General features: G+C 48.2%; 3 protein-coding genes across 3 annotated transcripts in view; all 3 read right to left on the bottom strand.

Moving 5' to 3' along the window:
* Positions 1-18,834, bottom strand: part of PERCC1 (proline and glutamate rich with coiled coil 1) — a 58,637-nt gene that overhangs the window by 32,951 nt on the left and 6,852 nt on the right. The window lies entirely within an intron of this gene.
* On the bottom strand, positions 1,066-6,850 carry NME4 (NME/NM23 nucleoside diphosphate kinase 4). Its single transcript, XM_080982067.1, has 5 exons — positions 6,695-6,850; positions 4,254-4,384; positions 3,746-3,847; positions 2,734-2,846; positions 1,066-1,494 (listed from the first exon to the last, which is right to left on the bottom strand). The coding sequence occupies exons 1-5, from the start codon at positions 6,828-6,830 to the stop codon at positions 1,374-1,376; spliced, it is 603 nt and encodes a 200-aa protein (XP_080838193.1). The 5' UTR covers positions 6,831-6,850; the 3' UTR covers positions 1,066-1,373.
* Positions 11,770-18,834, bottom strand: part of XPO6 (exportin 6) — a 45,178-nt gene continuing 38,113 nt past the window's right edge. Inside the window, exons 19-24 of the mRNA XM_080981938.1 lie at positions 16,912-17,026; positions 16,519-16,690; positions 15,732-15,893; positions 14,366-14,464; positions 13,314-13,544; positions 11,770-12,498 (exon numbers count right to left, since the gene is read on the bottom strand). Coding sequence (XP_080838064.1) covers positions 12,397-12,498; positions 13,314-13,544; positions 14,366-14,464; positions 15,732-15,893; positions 16,519-16,690; positions 16,912-17,026 — 881 coding nt within the window. The 3' untranslated portion in view covers positions 11,770-12,396. The remainder of the gene's footprint in view (positions 12,499-13,313; positions 13,545-14,365; positions 14,465-15,731; positions 15,894-16,518; positions 16,691-16,911; positions 17,027-18,834) is intronic.

Here is an 18,834-nt window from a genome sequence, read left to right as displayed (position 1 = left end):
TGTTTAAGCCAAGGAAGCAACATTTCTGCCTGCCTCACTCTCCCCGTGACAATTAATGTAAATAGGAATGAGTTACAAGACTCACAGGTAGGGCCAAGGTCATAATTTTCTCCGGCACAACCAGGGTACCCACAAACCCTCCTTTAGAGAGGACAGTCTTCTGTTTGAAGGACTGTCCAGTATAACAAAGAGAACCATAAGAAAGGTCCTTGAAGGTGCCAATCAACATTTAAGCACGTGAAGAAAAGGCTAAGCAGGGACACAGGGTCACAGTCCTCCCCACTGTGCTGAGAGCTTTTCTATTTAAAGTATAGGACTTATTTCTCCATTGTGCACATACTAATTAGCATATGCAAATTGCATGTGAATCTGTCGTTTGGTTTGGGAGCCTTTTGTGGTGATGCTTGTTTTTATTTCATAAAGCTGATACACAACTTGACTAAAAAAACAAAAACCCTCAACACAGTTTTTACAGAAAGAATAAAATAATGAATGATCAGCTTAAAAAAAAGGTAAAAAGACCTCTTTAAAACATTAAATAATTACAATTGACAAGAAGCTAAAAACCAGACTGAAACACACGTTGACATTCTACATGTCTGGATAGCCTTACCTAAACAATGTTTATAGCAGGTGCTGGAAAAGACTACAGTAAAGATGCCTGCCTGATGTCAACAGGCAGAGAGTTTCAAAGTTTAGGTGCTGCCATGTTAAAAAGATTGATTTCTTACCAATGCAGAACAGGTATGTTGGACCAGTTGGGCATATTGAAGTGGTAAATGGGGCATATATCAGGTGAGGCAACCTGCTAGGTGATGCATCATCACCTAGTTCCTGCAGTGTTGAGGTGCAAAAGACCATCTTTACCTAAATCATATTCTCCTGCATTCTTCTCTTACAAGGCTGTCCATTCACAATCAGGTGGCCACTCACACATCACCTTAAAAACAGGAGCAAAATGGCTAGCTTCATTAATGTAGAGATGCAAACAGAGAAAGGGATTACAAGTTAATAACAGGCCCAAATACAGACTTCCAATTTCCAGGCACAAAGAACAGAACCAGGTTTGTAGAAACAGTTTGGTTTTTTTAATGTGAGACCCGTAATTCCATGACTTCTGCCACGGATGTAAATCTCTCCAATCAAGTAGCACAGTGAGCAGAGAGCAAGGTGTGGCCTGTGCAAAGGGGGTGCCTGCTCCTTGCCCCCTCCCAAGAAAAGCCAAAGTGGTTGAAGTGCAATAATCCCACCCTCCTCCAAACACACCCCATCAAAGCCTGCAGTACACAGACTGGAATGTGAATCGCTTCAGAAAGGCAGTCCATGGGCAGAGGTAGTAGGTCCCATGCTGGGGTGTGGATCAAGCCAGGCCCTCAGTGTTCATACAGGATTTTCTGATCGCAACAATCCCAGTCTATCAGCTCGTTGCTGCGAAACCAAAGGCTGATCTCTCTCTGGGCTGTCTCCAGGGAGTCGCTGGCGTGGACAACGTTCCTGTTTACAGGGGAAACCTCACAATGAGGGCATATCGTAGGTTAAGGTCCTATCTATCCTACAGCTACAAAAACAACCCACCCAATTTTATATCCCTTTTAACTGTCACAACCTACTTCCCCCAAATAAGTTGTAGATGGATGAGGGGACCAAGAACTCTTTCCTGAATTGCTACAGAATTCCCGAGGAGGAACAGCTGGGTCTGCCTACAGTGTGGCTGCCCTATGGCAGTATCTCGAGCTATCCTTACCTGGGGCTGAGTCAAGAAGCCACTACAATGCAGTAAAATGATGGAACAAGAGTTTCCCTGCAGAACCTCCAGAGGCAAAAGGAACTTCCCAGGGGGCAATCTAGTATCTAATACCTGTTTTAGGCATGAAGGAGGACTTTTAGAACGCTCACTCAAACAAAAACAAGGAAAGAACGAACACATCGGGGAACGAAGGTTCAGCCCAGTCTACTCTTGCTCTGCAAGATTTCTATTAGCAAGGACATTTTTAAAAACGCCCAATTAAAACTTGATTCCCACAACACCCCCCCCCCCGCCCCAAATCTGTAGTTCCAGCTAGCATAGGCCATTCGGCCATTTTATTCCACTGTAAATGTAGGCAGTAATAAATACAGATCACAAACTAAGGGAAGAGGATTTTTAAGCACACACATGGAAAAGTGAAATGGAATTTACAATAGAATGGAAAAATGAGAAAGCAAAGAAAGATCATACAACACAAAGTGTCGGAACTCATACTGACATTTCAACATCTTGATTGGTTCATATAAACACCCTTCCCCTATTATTCATACATGGCACTGTTGAACACTGGTTTTGTTTGACCCAGAAAGCTCATTTTCCATACTGACCCTCTCAGGTAACTACATAATGGCAGGAGGAACTATTCTGCAGCGTACTTAAACGAATGATTCACCAGACCAGGAAATGGGACTTAACCAAAAGAGTCAGCGTTTTGCATTTTCCATGGGTAACCAGGCCAGAGACTCGTGTCAAAGTTTGAACCTAGAAGCACCAGCAAGTCAAGACCGGCCTGGTCAGAGCTCAGTGCCAGAGCACCTGCCTCGCAGGTAGAACATCCCAGATCCCATCTCCAGCAAGAGCTGAGAGGGACTTCCTGCCCGAAAAACCTGGACAGCCACTGCCAGTCCGTGCAAACAATACGGAGCTAGATGGACTCTGTGCAGAACAACTGCCTGCATTTCCTGCTATTTTGGTCCCACTCCTACCTGCTGACGTGGACGCTGAAGTCTCCCCGGACGGTGCCTGCCTTGGCTTCCACAGGATTTGTCTCGCCCACCATAGCCCTGGAGGTTTTGACAACGTTGTAGCCTTCCCAGACCTGAAACAGGACACCATAGGAAAAAAGGGCAAAGGCCATTGGTTCTGACATTCCTGCTAACAGCTAAACAAGGCAATATGTCTCTATCAGTGCCTTTCATGAAGTACAGAGGTGCTCCCCCAAGCAACATCACAGAGTGCCTGATACAGAAGGGGTGTTTAGAAGGGTGGGGCAGAGGGGATTTAATGCATTGCAGCTGGCTATGGGCTTGGTTTGCACCACGGGGCCCAACCTGGCAATTTGCAGCGGGGGGCGGAATCCTCTGTTGAAGCACACAGGAGGTTCCCTTCACCCTTATGCCTAATACCTATGCAAAACGGTTCTTCCCATATCCAAGATACAAGAGCATCCTCAAAGCAGTACCCAGATTTGCATTTGCATCCCACAATAATAGTGGTGGACCTACATTTCTGGGGTCTGGAGATTGAATTGTCACGGGGGCCCCTGTGCAACCTGCAACGAGGTCTGGGTAACCCGTTATCTTCTTTGATGGGGCTATTCCATGACGGATCACAACATGAAAAGCAATTAACTATTACATCTCAGATTTCAATTGAAACTGCTGTACAGTGTCACTGGTGCGATATAAAATGTTGTAAGCAACATGGACTAAAGTCGCTTCTGGGACCCCTCTGGGATTAGGGCCCGAGAGTTTAAGCTTCATTAGTTTAGATCTGCCCCTGCACAATGGCTAAATGTTCTCCTTCCTCTATCAGAGGCAGAATGCCTACGAAGGCCATTTACTGTGCATCACCAGAGGGGAAACTGCTGTTGCACCCAGAGGTCCCATTTGTCTGCTTCCCATTGGGGTTTCTGGTTGGCTGACGTGAGAAGAGATGATGGACTAGATGGGCCTCTGGGTATTGGTGAGAGGGGATGGGGAAGAGAGACTGTCTTACCATGGCAACCACAGGCCCAGAGGTCATGTACTTGATCAGCTCGTGATAAAACGGCTTTCGGCGCAGTTCGTGGTAGTGTTCTGCCAGGATGCCTTCATTGGCCTGCCAAAACAAAGGGGCATTTGACGTTCATATGGGCAGAGCCTACTGCTTACGAGACGCCGAGGCACGTGTTGGCATGGGTAGATTGTCTTTGGGTCCAAGGGATGGGGGCTTTTGTGGGTTCGTGAACCCCTTGCCCCAGAGGAGCACCTTGAGGAAGGGCTACCTGTCCGTGTCTTCTACCTTGTTGAAGGTGGCTGATGACAACATTAACATTTAGATCCCTGGGAGGGATTGAAACTTCCCTCCACACCCCACCCCGGAGCAAGGCTGTGGGTCATGGATAACTCTCTTCTTATTCGCTGATCCCTACAGAAACAGGAAGGAGCGCTCCAACCTACCCCAATGTTTCCTGAGTGCTTGGCAAGCCTTGATTGCCCCCCATTTCAGCACCCAGTGAGCGTACCTGGAGCAATTTGAGACCCACAAGCTTGAATCCGCGTTTTTCAAAGCGTCTGATCACATCCCCCACCAGCCTCCTCTGCACCCCATCTGGCTTCACGGCGATCAGTGTGCGTTCCTGCAGCCCAGGGACACCTATTGGGCAAAGAAAGGGTGGTTAGACTGTTCAGTGTTGCAGGAGCCAGCCAGCCGGGCCTCCTTTCAGGGTACTCTTTCATCCTCCCTATCCCCCCCGGTTTTCTGTAGATTGTTTCCCTGGGCTTCAATTAAAACCTTTTGGAGCTCTAAGTTTAAGATGACAGGGCACCAGATCTCGAGGTGATTCATCATAATGCCCTAATTTTGAGATGGCACTAAATTTCACTACAATTTCCACCTGTTTAGGGCTATGGCTGAATTTGCCATCGGCTGAGGATAATATACATTAGAACACTGTTCTATTTCTGAATGAGTTCTGCAACAGTTTCCCCTCCATTTAGCCAAAGTAGTAAAAAACAGAATATGGTAGAAATTGTGATAAACACACAGAAAGCAGCCAATTTTGCTCTGGCGGCAGCAAAATGTGTCACGGTTACTCTGACCCTCAGATAGTAGACTGCAAGCTGTAAAACTAATGTTGCTGTTTTACAATGTTTTTTTTTAAAGTATTTGCTGGGTTACTTTGTAGGCACGATGGCTGGCAAATCAAACTGAAGATCCCTAAAAGTGAAGGGAGTAAGGAAGCATTATTGGAGGGGCAGTGGAAAGCTCACCCCTCTTTTCCACTCCCTCTCCTGCAAAATTTTGGGAATACAGCAAAAAGGCTTTGATGCCCAGTGGTGCATATCCACCTAGCCCCTTTCCCAGAGGGCTTTGCTTTCTGCAGGAGGAGAGCGACAGCCCTGCAAAGCAAGCAGGCTGATTAGTCACTGGGGACCTACCTAAAAGCAGGTGGATGGGACTGCAGCCTCAAGGCACAGAAGCAGCAGACGCCAGCAGGGAGGGAAATGGGCAACTTTTAAGCGAATAATACTTAGCAGTCATATCATGCAGTTAAGTGCTCCAAGCACCTCCTATACATTAAAGATAGGATATTACATTTAAAGCAAAATCTGTGCCTGGAATCCCAGCAGCTGCAGTTGACGCAGTGGGGTCGACTAGTCCACAAAAGCTTTATGTCACAATGAATCTGCTAATTAGTCTCTGAGGACGCCACTGCCAGGAATCTCTTCTGGGGCATTTGCTATAACAAGCTGAAGTGTCTCCTTCTCGGGAAATCACATACACTGACTGTGCAATCCTTACAACTGTCCTGTACGGTAGGCCAGAAGAGTCCATTCACCTCTAACCAAGCTCCTTTAACATGTAGCAATCTGGGGGAAGAAAGGGAGCTCCCCCCCTTCCCCCTCCAAAAGGAGAGTGTGATGTAATTCAAGGGCTCTGTTTTCCAGAGAGAAGAAAAAGTAGCAGCTCTATCTTCTTCCAATACGTAGGTCAGTTATGCTGCTCTCTGGGGATGAGAGATCCAAAAGCTAGATTTTCTTCCCACCTGGTGTGTGGATACTAGTTTGCATGGTAAAACCATCTCAGCCTGAAAGAGAGATGAGTGCTGCACCCCATTGACTGTAATTAACCGTCCAGGGGTCCTTTACCTTTTTTTACTAGTTTGCATGCTAAAAAAGGGAACATCAGCAGCATCTGACCACCACCCTGGGAGTCATTGCCAACACAGGGGCATTGGAAAGTAGGGCTGGAACTCCCAGCTCTTCACCGTTTCAAGTCAGAGGGAACTTCACCTTAAGCTACAGCTCTTCCTAAGGCACCTGTAGATGCACCCCAGAAGATGCCAAGCTGTGCCAACAGGAGAATTCAGGAATATTCCTGAATTGCAGGGAGTTGGACGGGATGATCCTCGTGCTCCCTTCCAACTAGGATGCACCAACTAGGATGCACTTGAAACAGACCATCCCCCCTCTAGTTTGCACAGCCCAAGGAAATGCCAAGCCAGATTTCATAACAGCCCCCCATGCCGAGCTAGCAAGTACTAGCTTGGGTGGGTAAGCAAAGAAAGAGGGCCAAGGGGTACAAGTCTTATGATTCCTTCCAGTAATACCCAACTCCTCAAAGTTGTGTGCAACCAGGGAATGCCCTGCTGTGTTTCTCCGGGAGTAACGCCTGATGGAGAGATAGGACCCTGCAGGACTCCGGATCGGCCAATGGTCAGGGACGATGGGAACGGGAAGGGTTGCGGACTGAAGAGAGTCGGGGTAGGTGGGTGGAAGGGCCTGGCCCGGCTTTGCCTAACTCGGATTTGCCCGCCGGAGCCACCACGCGGCGAGGGCGAAAGTTGCGCGCCCATCCCGGGGCGGAGAGGCGCTTCGCGGAACGAGTTCTGCAGCCCCCTCGCCGGAAGAAGAGGAGCGGAGGCGGGATCCCACCCCGAGGGCGCTTCGCCCCGCAACTCACCCGCGCTGTACAGCCGCCCCCCGGGGAGGCGATCGCAAGGCAGAGCCCCCCACGCCCCAAGGGTGCCCGCGCCCCGCTGCCCCGACGGCAGCAACAGGCGGCAGCTCCGGCCCACGCAGCGCTGCAGGAAGCCCATGGCGGCTCGCCCGGCAGAAGGGGGCCGGCCCGGCCGGGTTTATAGACGAGGGCTTGGGGGTGGGAGAGAGCCCGGCTGCGGGGCCGCTGCTCCCCCACCCCACCCGCCGGTCCGCCCCCAGGCCAGGCCGAGCGAGGCGGCCCCCGGGGGGGAGAGGCGTGGGAACGAGGAGGATCACGTTACAGGGGGGCGGCCCCCTTAAAGAGACCCGCAGCCCCCCAGCCCCACCCCGGGGGCGGGCGGCGCGCTTCAATCGGCCGCCTCGTCTGCTAACAGGGTTTGCAGCAACTTTCGGCTCCGGAAGCTGGGGGCGCCTGTTGCTGATGGGCCAGGCCAGCAGAGACCACGGGGGCGGGCGCACTTGCTGATCTCGGGGCGCCGTCCGTAGCTGCTTCCGTCGGCAAGGAAGGATCAGGGAAGGCGGGCGGGGGGGAGAGGAAAAGCTGGTTGAGTGCTCCTAGGCAGGAATGGGTGGGTTTGGGGGGGGGGCGCAAAGCAGCCGTTTCTGAAACAGCAAAAGGGGAATAGGAAGTTGTTTTATGAAGCCGGCTCAGACCATTTGACCATCTACTAATCGGGTACTTTGTTCTCGCTAAAGTACTAAGTGGGTACTGTACTTTAACGGGGGTTATTAAAATACTTCCACATTAGCTGCAACACGCATCAACCCAATAAATCCCAGCGACTAAACTGCCGAACCTAGGCAATAAAAATATGTCCCAGAGGCCAGCACACCTCACTGAAACAACTGGATGCACCTTGCCTGCCCCATCCCTCCCTCCGTTCCCCAGGATTAGATTGTAAGCTCCTAGCAGCAGGGACTGATGCTCTGTTTTGTAAAGCGCACTCTAACGCCAGCCTCCAGCAATTTGGCACCCACGCAGGTGTTTCTTGCTGCAGCTCCCACGCTGGCTGTGGCTGATGGGATTTCTAGTCCAGAGGGCACCCGGTTGACAAAGGCTGATATGAAAACAAACAGCAACAAGAAGTTACTAAAGGGATGAAGCGATGGGCTATGGGACTTGCCCTCTCACACAGTTGAAACGTTCTTAGTTTATGGGATGGGTTCCTGTAGCAAATAATTAACATTGGTCTTTATAACACTAAGATATACTGCTCTACTTCAGTACATGCTTGGAGTATTAGAACAGTAGTTCTCAGGCTTTCCCTGTGGAGCACTTGAACATTGATGAGGGACTTGAAGGACCAATTGATTTTTGTGCAAGTTGTGGCCTCAAAAATCTGTGTGGCCAATTGCTACTTTCAGTGAAGATTTTTCTATGTATAAAAAAAACCCTCTGCCTTTAGGAGTGTCTCCCTCATCCTGAGAGTGGATCGTCATCCAGTGATGAACAGGGAGGGAGGCTGGATTCATGGGTGCTGTTGGCGATCTTGCAGATAATATACAGAACATCTAATTAGAGGAGATTAAGAGGAAACACGAGGCCCGTTTGGAGAGGGGCCACCCTCCCTTCTGTCAGTACAGCTGCAGCCAAATACTTGCAACTTGTGGAAAAATAGGAGAATTTAGAGACTTTAGAGAAACTTTGCCCTTTAAGCTGAGGTTGTGTCCAAGAACAAGCTATTTTCCCTTGACAAAACAAACCATTATGTAGCTGGCATCACTGGCCTTCCCAGGTGCTTTCTTCATTAGCTTTCCATCCTTTAAGTGGTGAAAGTTGCTGCCTGATCACAACATTCAGTCCTATATTTCTCCCTGGACTTGAACCAAATTGGCTGAAATACTTCCCTAAAACACAGAGAGGCAACTACCAGCCCCTGGGCCAAATGAGGCCCTGCAGGGGTTGCCAGACGCTGCTCCAGCCACCAGCCAGATGGAGAATCTGTGCAGGGGAAATCAAATGCTGGACTTAAGCCTAGGAAAACCTAGAGGTCCCAATGGGAGACCTCCAGTGGGGGGCAGGGCGAGGGCATTTCATTTACCATTCCTTGCTCAGAAGTCATCTGGATGCCAACCATGTATTAAAATCGCAGGTGCTTTTTTTCATAAGCAGGAGCTATGTTGTCTAGGACCATCTTCATACTTGTCCCCATCCCACCCCTGTTGTTCCAACAACCCTGAACTGGTTCCAATTCAGAAGACAAACAGTGTTGTTCTACCTGCTGGAAGTTCGTAGCTCCCAGAACAGTGACCCCAGAAAAATACTGGCAGAAGCATCAAGGACAGAGAGTTGTTTTTCCCTTACCCCACCTGCTCTCTGCACAACTGAACGAGTCCTGCTTAGTTCTCTTCTGGTTCCCAATCCTAACCTCCGATTCTCCAGATGTTGTGCCACCTGGATCCATCAACCTTTTAAATGTCATGGACAGGTTTAGACTGGGCACCAAGGAGGAGCCATGTGATGAGCACTAGGGCACCAGTAGGTTGTATAGAGGGGCATTGGAACCTTCACTACTACGAGCTTTTGAGAGCAAACTAGACATGCATTTGGTTCAACTAAATGCAGGTGGACTCAGTGTCCAAGGCAGATAACCACTCTTGATTTTTAAAGCTCCTGAGCTTTGCCCCCCTTCCTACCAAAAAAACCCAGTTCACCTTTTCTCTTCCAACTCTACCAATATTCACTCATCTGACCACATTTCACGGGAACAACCCTGACTCCCTTGCTACTCCTCATGCCTGGAACTCTTCACCCCAAAAGGTCCACAACACAGCCTCCCCTTTCAGATCCCTCCTTAAAAGTCCACCTCGCCCATGAACCCTTTGATTTGAATCCACAACCTTCTGTCCCAAAAGACCTAGCTAGCATCAACTGAACTGCAATGGCTTTTGGAAACCAACCTGCCAACTCTTGTGCCTCATGTGCAAACATCCAAACGGCATTCATGAAGAGGAGCTGTGGTGGGGTTGCTCACTTCTGAGGAGCCTCAAGCACTGAAATTCCCAGTTTATGGAAAAGAAGCCAGTGCACTTGCCTGCTTGAAGGCTATCGGGCCATGGCTATCGTTTGAAAGCATATGATGTAGCAACTGCGCTGGAAGCTAAATGAGTCTTAGGGTTTGGTCAGTTCCTAGTCAGATGACTGCCTGAGCACCATGATGGAAGAAAGACTATTGTTGCAGACCATCTGCTTTGAATGCAGAAGGTCCCAGTTTCAAGATCCTCAGCATCTCCAGGTAGGGCTACCTATCTGAAAACCTGGAAAGCAGATGCCCATCAGTGTAGGCACTACTGAGCTAGGTGGACCAATGAACCAGAGCTTCCTACGTTCCTAAAATCAAGCAAGCTTCACATTGGAAGAGTACATGCTCTGGGGAAATGGGACAACCAGTTGTTCTTAGCAGCAAGATTTGAGCATCTTCCAAAACTATGACCGTTGACCCATTGATCTGGACAGAGAAAACATGCACTTTCACTCTGGGTAAACAGTATTGTGACCGATGCTTTCACAAGGATGCTGACCCCTGGAGCAGGCCAGGGACAGGCGGAGTGTCACTGTGGCCGAAATCAAACAAGACGAAAAATTAGCAGGCAGAATTTGTAATGTGTCATCATCCAGCTCCCAGCCACGGCTCCTCCCTCTGACGATAGTCGCCATAGTGGATTTTGAAGAACCATTCTGGCCAGGGGTGGTGGTGGAAGCAGAAGATCCAGCCTCCTCTAAACAGCGCCTTCTGTTTTAATGCAATGTTTTAATTGATGCTTCTCTCACGCAAGCCTCTTTTGGGAGTGCTAGCCTCAAAAGCAGTATAGAAACACCTTGAATGAAATGAAGACCCAGCAAGCCACAAAGTACAATGGGCAAGGAAAGACTGGGATATCTGAAGAGGTTCCAGGTATCTCTACACAGTTCACCCTCTTGAAAACAAGGTCAACAGGCAAGAGTGCAAGTGTCCACAAGTTCATGCCATTCTGCTAGCGAATCTGCTCAGACCATGTGCCTGCAATTCGGCGAAGCACAACAGCAGGCTCTCATACAGTTATTGATATGTTTTTCTAAAGATTAAAGGGCCAGCATAATGCAATAATTAAAATGTGGGAGTGGGACTAGGTGCTAGGTTAAGGTGCACACAAAAGCTAGAGTTCACTGGGGCCCACCTGAGGTCAGTCGCTCGCCTAACTTACCTCAAAAGGTTGTTGTGAATAATAAAGTAGCCCATGTAATGCCATCATGAGTCCCTTGGAAAAGCAGGCTCTGAGCAGATATGAAAAACCCTATAGAAGCATCATTAACTATCACTGAAAGTCATGTAGCAACCCATAGAAATCACTCTTCAGGAATGTGCACAGAACCACCTGCACAAGCTGAACATGAGTCAAGAGGGTGATGCAGCAGCAAAAAAAAGCAAAAAAGCTCATGCTACTCTAGGCAACAGAAGTATAGGGTCCAGATTAAGGGAAGTAATAGTCCTGCTCTGTTCTGCCTTGGTCAGACCACACCTGGAATGCTTGTCCAGTTCTGGGCGCCACAATTTAAAAAGGACGTTGACAAGCTGTGTAGAGGAGGGCAACCAAGATGATCTGGAAACCAAGGAACAGTTGAGGGAATTGCGTATGTTTAGCCAAGCAAAGAGGAGACAGAGGAGATATGATAGCCATCTTCAACTATCCAAAGGGCTGTCACATGGAAGATGGAGCAAGCTTGTTTTCTCCTGCTCTGGAGGGTAGGACTCGAACCAATGGCTTCAAGTTGCAAGAAAGGAGATTCTGACTCAACATCAGGAAGAACTTTCTAACAGTAGGAGCTGTTTGGCAGTGGGATGGACTCCTTTGGGAGGTTGTAAGCAGGGGCTGGGCGGCCATCTGTCAGGTATGCTCTAGCAGAGACACCTGCATTGCAGGGGGTTGGACTAGATAACCATTGGGGATCCCTTCCAGCTCTACGGTTCTATGAATTGGTCTGAAGCCCAGAGTTTATGCCCTCCCCAAGACTTCCCGAAAGGCCCTGGAGATACCTAAATAGATCTCAAGCTCGTCTAAAACAACAAAGTAAGCACTTTTTTTATTTCCATTAAGCACATTTTAGTATCACAATGGAATGATGAGAAAAAACTTTTCTTTAAAAAAACCCCACGAAAACAGAGCTCTGTCTGTCTGTCTGTCTGTCCGTCTGTCTCCCCACCGATGGCAGGGGAGGCTTCAAGGCAATTAAAAACAAAAAGTTGATGGGATGTTCCCCTCCCCAACAGCCAGGTGCAGGAGGGGAGGGAGGCAGGTGGAATGATGTGAAGGTGGGAACATCTGAAGTAGTCTTTGGCGTTTCTGCCTCATGATTGATGCACAAGACCAGTCACCGGAACCTGCAAATCTGCAAATGCCACAGTATTAAGACAAAAACATCCAGCTATAGAGGAACGGCTTGCAGGTGGGCCTTGAGACACCCTGTAGGACACAGAGCTGCCACAGCTCAGCTGCGAGGAGGAGCTGGAAGGGGAATGGACAAGGGTGGGGGCACAGCGTGCAGCTCTCCCAGGCACGGGGGCCCACGGGGGAGGTGCTTCTGTATCCAGCCGGCCTGGTGAGATCGGGGAGCGGAGGCAGCGGCAACATGAGGAGCACAGGTCCGCTCACGACAGGGATTCGAACCAGAGTCGGTGCCCAGAACTATAGCTTCACGGTCCCAGGGGGCAAACTGTCGTTGCAGAGTCTGTAGTAGCGCAGGTCGTTGACCAGCCTGTGCACGTTCTGCGTAAATGAGGGCAGGTCCTGGAAAAGGGGTGGTGGGGAGACGTGGGAGAGAAGAGATAGCCAACGGTTAGGACAACAACAACAAGATTAACCAATCCTTCCAGTTCTTTGCCCCAAAGGAGTGTTGACACTAGGGTATGCAATGGCACCAACCTTGCCCAAACACTTCCAAATATCTCCTGGCTCTGTTTTCAACAATCTGGGGCCATTTTATTCAGCTAATTTCAACTAGGTTGTGTGGGTGTGAGATGGCCTGAAATGTCACCATGAAGTCTTATGAACGAAGAGCCAAGTTTTTAAGGGAAATAGAAACCTTTGTAGTGAGCAGCCCCGGAACAAAAGCAATGTCACCCTCCAGAAGCTGCCTTATATCCACAGTCAGGCTGTTGACCCATTTTGCTCAGTACTGTCTGCACTGGCTGGCAGCAGCTTTCCAGGGTTTCAGGCAGGAGAAACTCTCTGCATGAAGCCACGAGAAGGTGCAGTCTGATGGGACACACAGTCCCGAACCAGCCATTACTCTGAGAGCTTCCCTTCCTCTTTGAGACCTCTTTAAATGTGTAGTGCAAATGGGACCTATCACCTTAAATAATCATGGCTTCCCCCAAAGGACCCTGGGAACTGTGGCTTGTTAAGGTAGGCTATGGTAAGAAGATGATGCTGAGCTAGATGCTGAACCACTTTGGTCTGATTCAGTTTCAGGGTCCTTCTTATGTTCTCATTCAATAATAAAACATTATAGTTCAAGGAAGTTCTATTTGGGACACGGGTGTGTGTGTTGTCAGTCTGTCTGTACAGAACAACCCCACCTGAAAGCTCCAAGCCAGCCTCACCCTGTCCATTTTGAAGTTCCTTCCAAGCACGTTTTTCTGGTTGGTGTCCACACCATCGCAGCTGGCCAAGAACCCCGGGAGAAAGGCCGAGTAGAAGCTATCAAAGTCCACGGAGGCCATGTTGTAGATGGCTATGCCAATTTCCTCTTGCAAGAGGTCGTGTGATTTATGGACCAGTACCTGAAGCAAGACATTCACAAACTGGAAAAGCATGGCTGTCCGGAAGATCTTCTGTGGGGAAAGAGAACAAGGGTGTTCAGCAAGCTCCTGAGGTGCTCAGAAAAACAGCAGCTCTGGGGGATCAGTGAAGCTGCAAGGTGCTCTGCAAAGGACCATCTGATAGGCCTTGTTTCAGTGGCTCATGGCAGCTGAATTATGCCACACCTCCAGGGTCCAGTGCAGGGTTCATTCACCTCCATGGATGCAGAGGTAAGTGAAAACCCCTGGCAACTTGGCATTCACCACTCCACCAGCTGAACACACCTGCCCTAGCAAGCTTGCACAACATTTAAAACGGTTAGCTCTTGTGATAATGTGGCACTCACAATGAAAATGTGGGTAAAATCTGCTATGATTAAACAATGACAAAGAGTCCTGTCACAATGCCTACAGCGTATATAGGGGCCCAGTTTTCCTGGGTCTCTGACATGCTCATTCAATGTACCTGATCCTCTGCAAGCCACCCGCCACTGGGCATTTTGGGCAGTGGTTTTGGGAGCAGCGTATTCAACACAGGCATTAGAAAAAAGCTCTTGCCGTTTCCCTCTCCAAGTTGAAGGAGAATTAGTTTGCTTGTTCTGCCTGAGCGAAATTCTTGTTCCTCTCTGCACTGGCCAATTTAATTTATGACACAAGCCAGGCCTATGCTCTTCCAACACGTAAGCAACAGCAACTCCAGCGAAGAGAGCACCCGAGTGTATGGACCACTAGGGGGCAATAAAGCAGGAAGAACCAGAATTGCTAGCCTTCTGAACTGTCCCTCTTCTGCCAGAGCTTTGTGTAAGCAAGATACAGAATGTACTGTTGTATACATTGGAAAGCAGGGAGCTTACCTTGTGATACAGCTTCTGCTTTGTGTTCAGAGTCTCCAAATAGAACAAGTTCTGTTTAAAAAGGTGTATGTCAGGCTGCAGGAAGGATTGGCCAAATGCCTATGGAACAGGGGGAAAAGCCTATCAGGACAATAGACATTGTAGGCGGTTACCAAAAACTAGAAGCTCTTTGAATAGCCGTTGGACCAGTGACAAGGAACCTGATATTGTCTACCCTCCATCATCCCTGCCCATTGGCCACACTGGTTGCGGCTGATGAGAGGAAGAGTCTTAGTTTGACCACATCTGGACGGCTCCAGACTGGCTACCTCTATACTGGACAGCGATGTGTCAGGGATGTTTTCTTGTTGTAAAATCTCACCTCCTTGAGACTGTCTCGCATCAAGTTATGAGATGAAGCAGGAATGGTTGGGATTCAGTGGCCCTCCTCCAAACACAGACTGAGGCTTTGAAGGAAACAGGGCCAGGCAAGGAGCTTTTCCTACTTCTCAGGGAGTTAAACAAGAATTTGAGAATGGCTGAATAGACTAGAGACTGGACTTTGACCATGGCGGCAGCAGCAAGCAGACAACTCCCCAGAAGGATGCAGACATCCTGGGCCATTCAGAGAGCACTAAGCAGAAGCGCCTCTCCCAAAGAGCATGAGCCAACTGGAAGGACAACAGCCAGAAGCACTTGGCTAGAATCAGCCACTGCTGAGCTGTCAGCTCTTTAGCAATCTTCTGCTTACAAATTACCAGTGTTCAGCACTTGGAATGAGAAGGGAACCTGAGCAGGAGTTGCCTGGAATGGCCCCAAACAACTAACAGGCTCTCAGTAGACAACAGAATTAGGAACAAGTGTGGGTACAGAAGGAACAACAGTGTATTGAGAAGAAACTTCTCCAGTGGGTTCAGTGAGTAACTCCAGGGTTCGGGTGAGGCCTCCACAATAGCTACTTGGTAAAGCAGATGCTAGAGATTTGCGTGAACATCCAGACCAAGGAGTTAACTCGCTTTTCTTAAAATAACACAGGCCGTTCCCATCACATCGCCATCCTCCACACCTCTATGAAGTCGCAAAGTTAAAATATGCAGTTGCACTAAGCACTGCCTCTTTTGAAAAGGTCTTGAGCCTTCAAAGTGTACAAGGAACACAATGCAAATCAAGTAGGTCCTTCCCTTAATGTGTCAGGGCAGCATTTGGACTCATGGGAAAGCCAGGGACTGTTGTGTTCTTGCAGCCGGTAAGCCGTTTTAACTATTTTGCTGTATTGGAACAGAGCCCCATTTCGCAGTGTTACCCGTTTCCTACAGTTGCCAGCCAGAGGCACCTGGGCCCTCACAAGCAAGGAAGCGACAACACCAGCCGACTCCCATCCAGGTACCTGCATAATGGCGCTGAACTGTGCTTCGTTCTCCATCTGCTCGTCAGCTACGCCTCTCTGGACACTCGCCAGAATGCTGGACTTGAAAAAGTACCGCCAGTTGTGATGAAGGACCCGGAAAAGCAGCTCAAACAGTTCAGCTTTCACATCGGGAGAGGATCGCTTGGGGACAAAGGGAAAGCACGCAGGGAGTCACCACACGCCCATCGCCAGAACGGCTCTCATTACCAGCACAGCCCAAGGCGGATGGTCAGAGAGGGAGGCGTTTGCTATGCAGCAGAAGGCGGCAGCAGTCATGGGTTAGTGCTGCAGTTGCACACCCTTTAAGCACTGGCCCTCTCGAAAATAAAATTTTAAAGAAAGTAAGATGACCATCTGATTTTCAATCCATATTCCACCCAATGAAAGTTTAATGGCAGCTTATTTCCAGGCAATATTCAGTCCTCTTCTTTCCACAGGGAAGCAAAATAATAAACAGTGCCATTGCTTTCCTGACAATTTTAATTCCCGCGGATAGTTTGGCTGCTGCCTACCTCCTCCCTGCCATTGGTCTCACCATGTGTGAACAAAGCACCCGAGGACAGATCACTTGGCAGTGTCTGAAAAATGGATCCTTTTTAAAGGAGTCTATTTGTGCATCTGACTGCAAACCACCAAGTGGTGTACATCTGTTACAGAGAAGCCCTAAGGGCTTCTCAGGGGTGTGGCTCCACTGCTGTCCCATGATTCGGACCCTGCAAGAGCTTCTGCCTTGCCCCATCCCCTTCTGTCTCTCGCCCAGCCTTACCTCCGCAACGATTGGGTAGACTTGCTCCATGCAGAGTGAGATGATGTTGGGTAAGAAAGGCTTGAAGACTTGGCCTGGCTCTTGCACCACCACCTGAAGGATCCTCAGAAATTTCTCTACCACTCGGCACCCGGTGCTCCCATCATGTAGGATGCTCTCGGCCAGCTGCTCTCTAAGGGCACAACACAAAAAACAATTAAGCTTTCAGGAAGACTTGGGTCTAGCTGTAGAGCATTTGTTTACAGGCAGTAAATGCATAGAGACTTCCCCGTCCCCTCTAAAATCTGAGCCACATACCAGTCTCAAAAGCGAGCTCCATCCTATTATTACATATTCATGTTCTGTGTCAAAGAAACAGCAGCAAAAGATTAGCAACAAAGTTGAGCGGGTTACCTGGTGAACATGTTGAGGAACGTCTGTATGACCTGTTCAGTGAAAGGCACACCCATCTGCACCCTCAGCCCTTGAAAGAGGGTGAGGAAGAAGCTCAGCATTTCATCTGTCACATCTGGAAATGGGAAGGCGGAGGAGCCAAAAAGGAAAGCGTTAACAAAAAAAGCATTGTTTTGACATGTGACTGTTCTTGGGCAGGAGCCACCTTTGCTATTTGACACTGGACTGGCAAAGTGAATCCTCCCTGGCACATACTGCACAGCTAATGCCAAAGGCTTGACATCTTAGCCCTCAACCAGCAGGTTCGAGAAATGGACAGCTAAGCAGCTGGTGACAAGGCTCTGAGTGTTATCAGGGTAATAGCATGTACAGTGGTACCTCGGGTTAAGTACTTAATTCGTTCCAGAGGTCCGTACTTAACCTGAAACTGTTCTTAACCTGAAGCACTTTAGCTAATGGGGCCTCCTGCTGCTGCTGACGTGCTGCCGGAGCACGATTTCTGTTCTCATCCTGAAGCAAAGTTCTTAACCTGAAGCACTATTTCTGGGTTAGCGGAGTCTGTAACCTGAAGCGTATGTAACCCGAGGTACCACTGTACAGCCCCACAGTCAATGGCAAGGCACTGGATTAGTGCACAGAATGGTTTAGATTGAACTCTAGTGGCTGACTGCGGAAATGCAGGACTGTAAAAAAAAAAATCTCTGACACCTGACCCTAAACTCTGTTAGAGGGTGGCCTATATACATATAGAAAATAAAAAACCAATAAAATAAAATAAATACTTGAAATGAACAGTAACCTCTAGCGAACAACCATACTTAGTGTTACAGCTGTGCACCTACTCAAAAAGAAGTCATGCTGAACTCAGGGAGGGCTCACACCCATTACTCACTTGGACATTTACAGTCACATTTTTGTCATGTTTACAGGTATTTGTGATTTTAGATGCTCTGCTCCTCTTGCGGGCTCACACCCTTGCTCTAGGTTGATTTTTAGCACCAATGTTGGACCACAGTTTAGGGTTGGATGCGAGGTTTTGTGTGACAGCAATTAACTTGCTCAGCCACTATGAAACATTTTATACACTTTTTAGTTTTTGTACCATTTGGTATAGTACTGCCATGCAGTGGCTGCTGCTTAGCTTGGTGCTGATATATGATTGCATTGGAATGTTTATGTGTCATTAATTGATCCGTTTTAACAATCAATAGCTTGTTTTATTATCATTTTTAAATATTATAACATTCAGATAAATCAAGCTATTTGATGGTCATGTTATGTTTGAAATGACAGAATTTTTGATTGCTATTGTAATGAAGCGTTGTATTTGTATTTTTGTTACTGCTTTCAGTAACAAAGCTGCTTTTAGCAAATTTATATGGAAAAGCAACATACAATTTAAAACAAATAAACAAATTACAAGTGGGCTATGGGTCGTAATCTAGAGTTGTATCCTTGGATTGCAATCCAACATGTTTTCTGTAGGTACTCAAGAAGAGGGCATGTGCTGGCTGGAAACATACAGAGCCAAGTGCTAAGACTTAGCAATGCAGGATCAAAACTGAAGTTCGGCACCGCATGAGGCACCTGAGCAAAAAACCACAGACCTCTTACATATGTAGGAACATAGGAATCTGCCTTATACAGTGTCAGACCAAGGTTGTTTTAAAGTTCAGAGGCATAAAATAATTTACACACAATATATTTTAGCTCTTTTCGCCCTTCTCCACCCAAATTATTGCCCCCTGACACCTTGGATCTCAGGGAACCTGGAGGACTGAGCAGGTGAGAGTTATTTCTCCAATTTAGTGATGGCCACCAGATAATAAAGATTCCTACTGGCTGAGACAAAGCAAGCATTCCTCCAGAAAGAGCGGATCGTGACTGGTTGGGTTTAAGCTGGTACAGCTAGGAAGTTGAATT

This window comes from Podarcis pityusensis (genome assembly GCF_964106645.2).
Source record: "Podarcis pityusensis genome assembly, chromosome: 14".
Lineage (NCBI taxonomy): Eukaryota > Metazoa > Chordata > Lepidosauria > Squamata > Lacertidae > Podarcis > Podarcis pityusensis.
Note: the sequence above shows the minus strand (reverse complement) of the source record. Positions and strands in the feature narration are given on the sequence as shown.

Coding starts and splice junctions, on each gene's coding strand:
- NME4 (XM_080982067.1), bottom strand. CDS start 6,830: ATGGGCTTCCTGCAGCGCTGCGTGGGCCGGAGCTGCCGCCTGTTGCTG. Junction 4,385..6,694: donor GGGGCGGCTGTACAGCGCGG/GTGAGTTGCGGG, acceptor TTTGCCCAATAG/GTGTCCCTGGGCTGCAGGAA. Junction 2,847..3,745: donor CTGGGCCTGTGGTTGCCATG/GTAAGACAGTCT, acceptor GTCCTGTTTCAG/GTCTGGGAAGGCTACAACGT.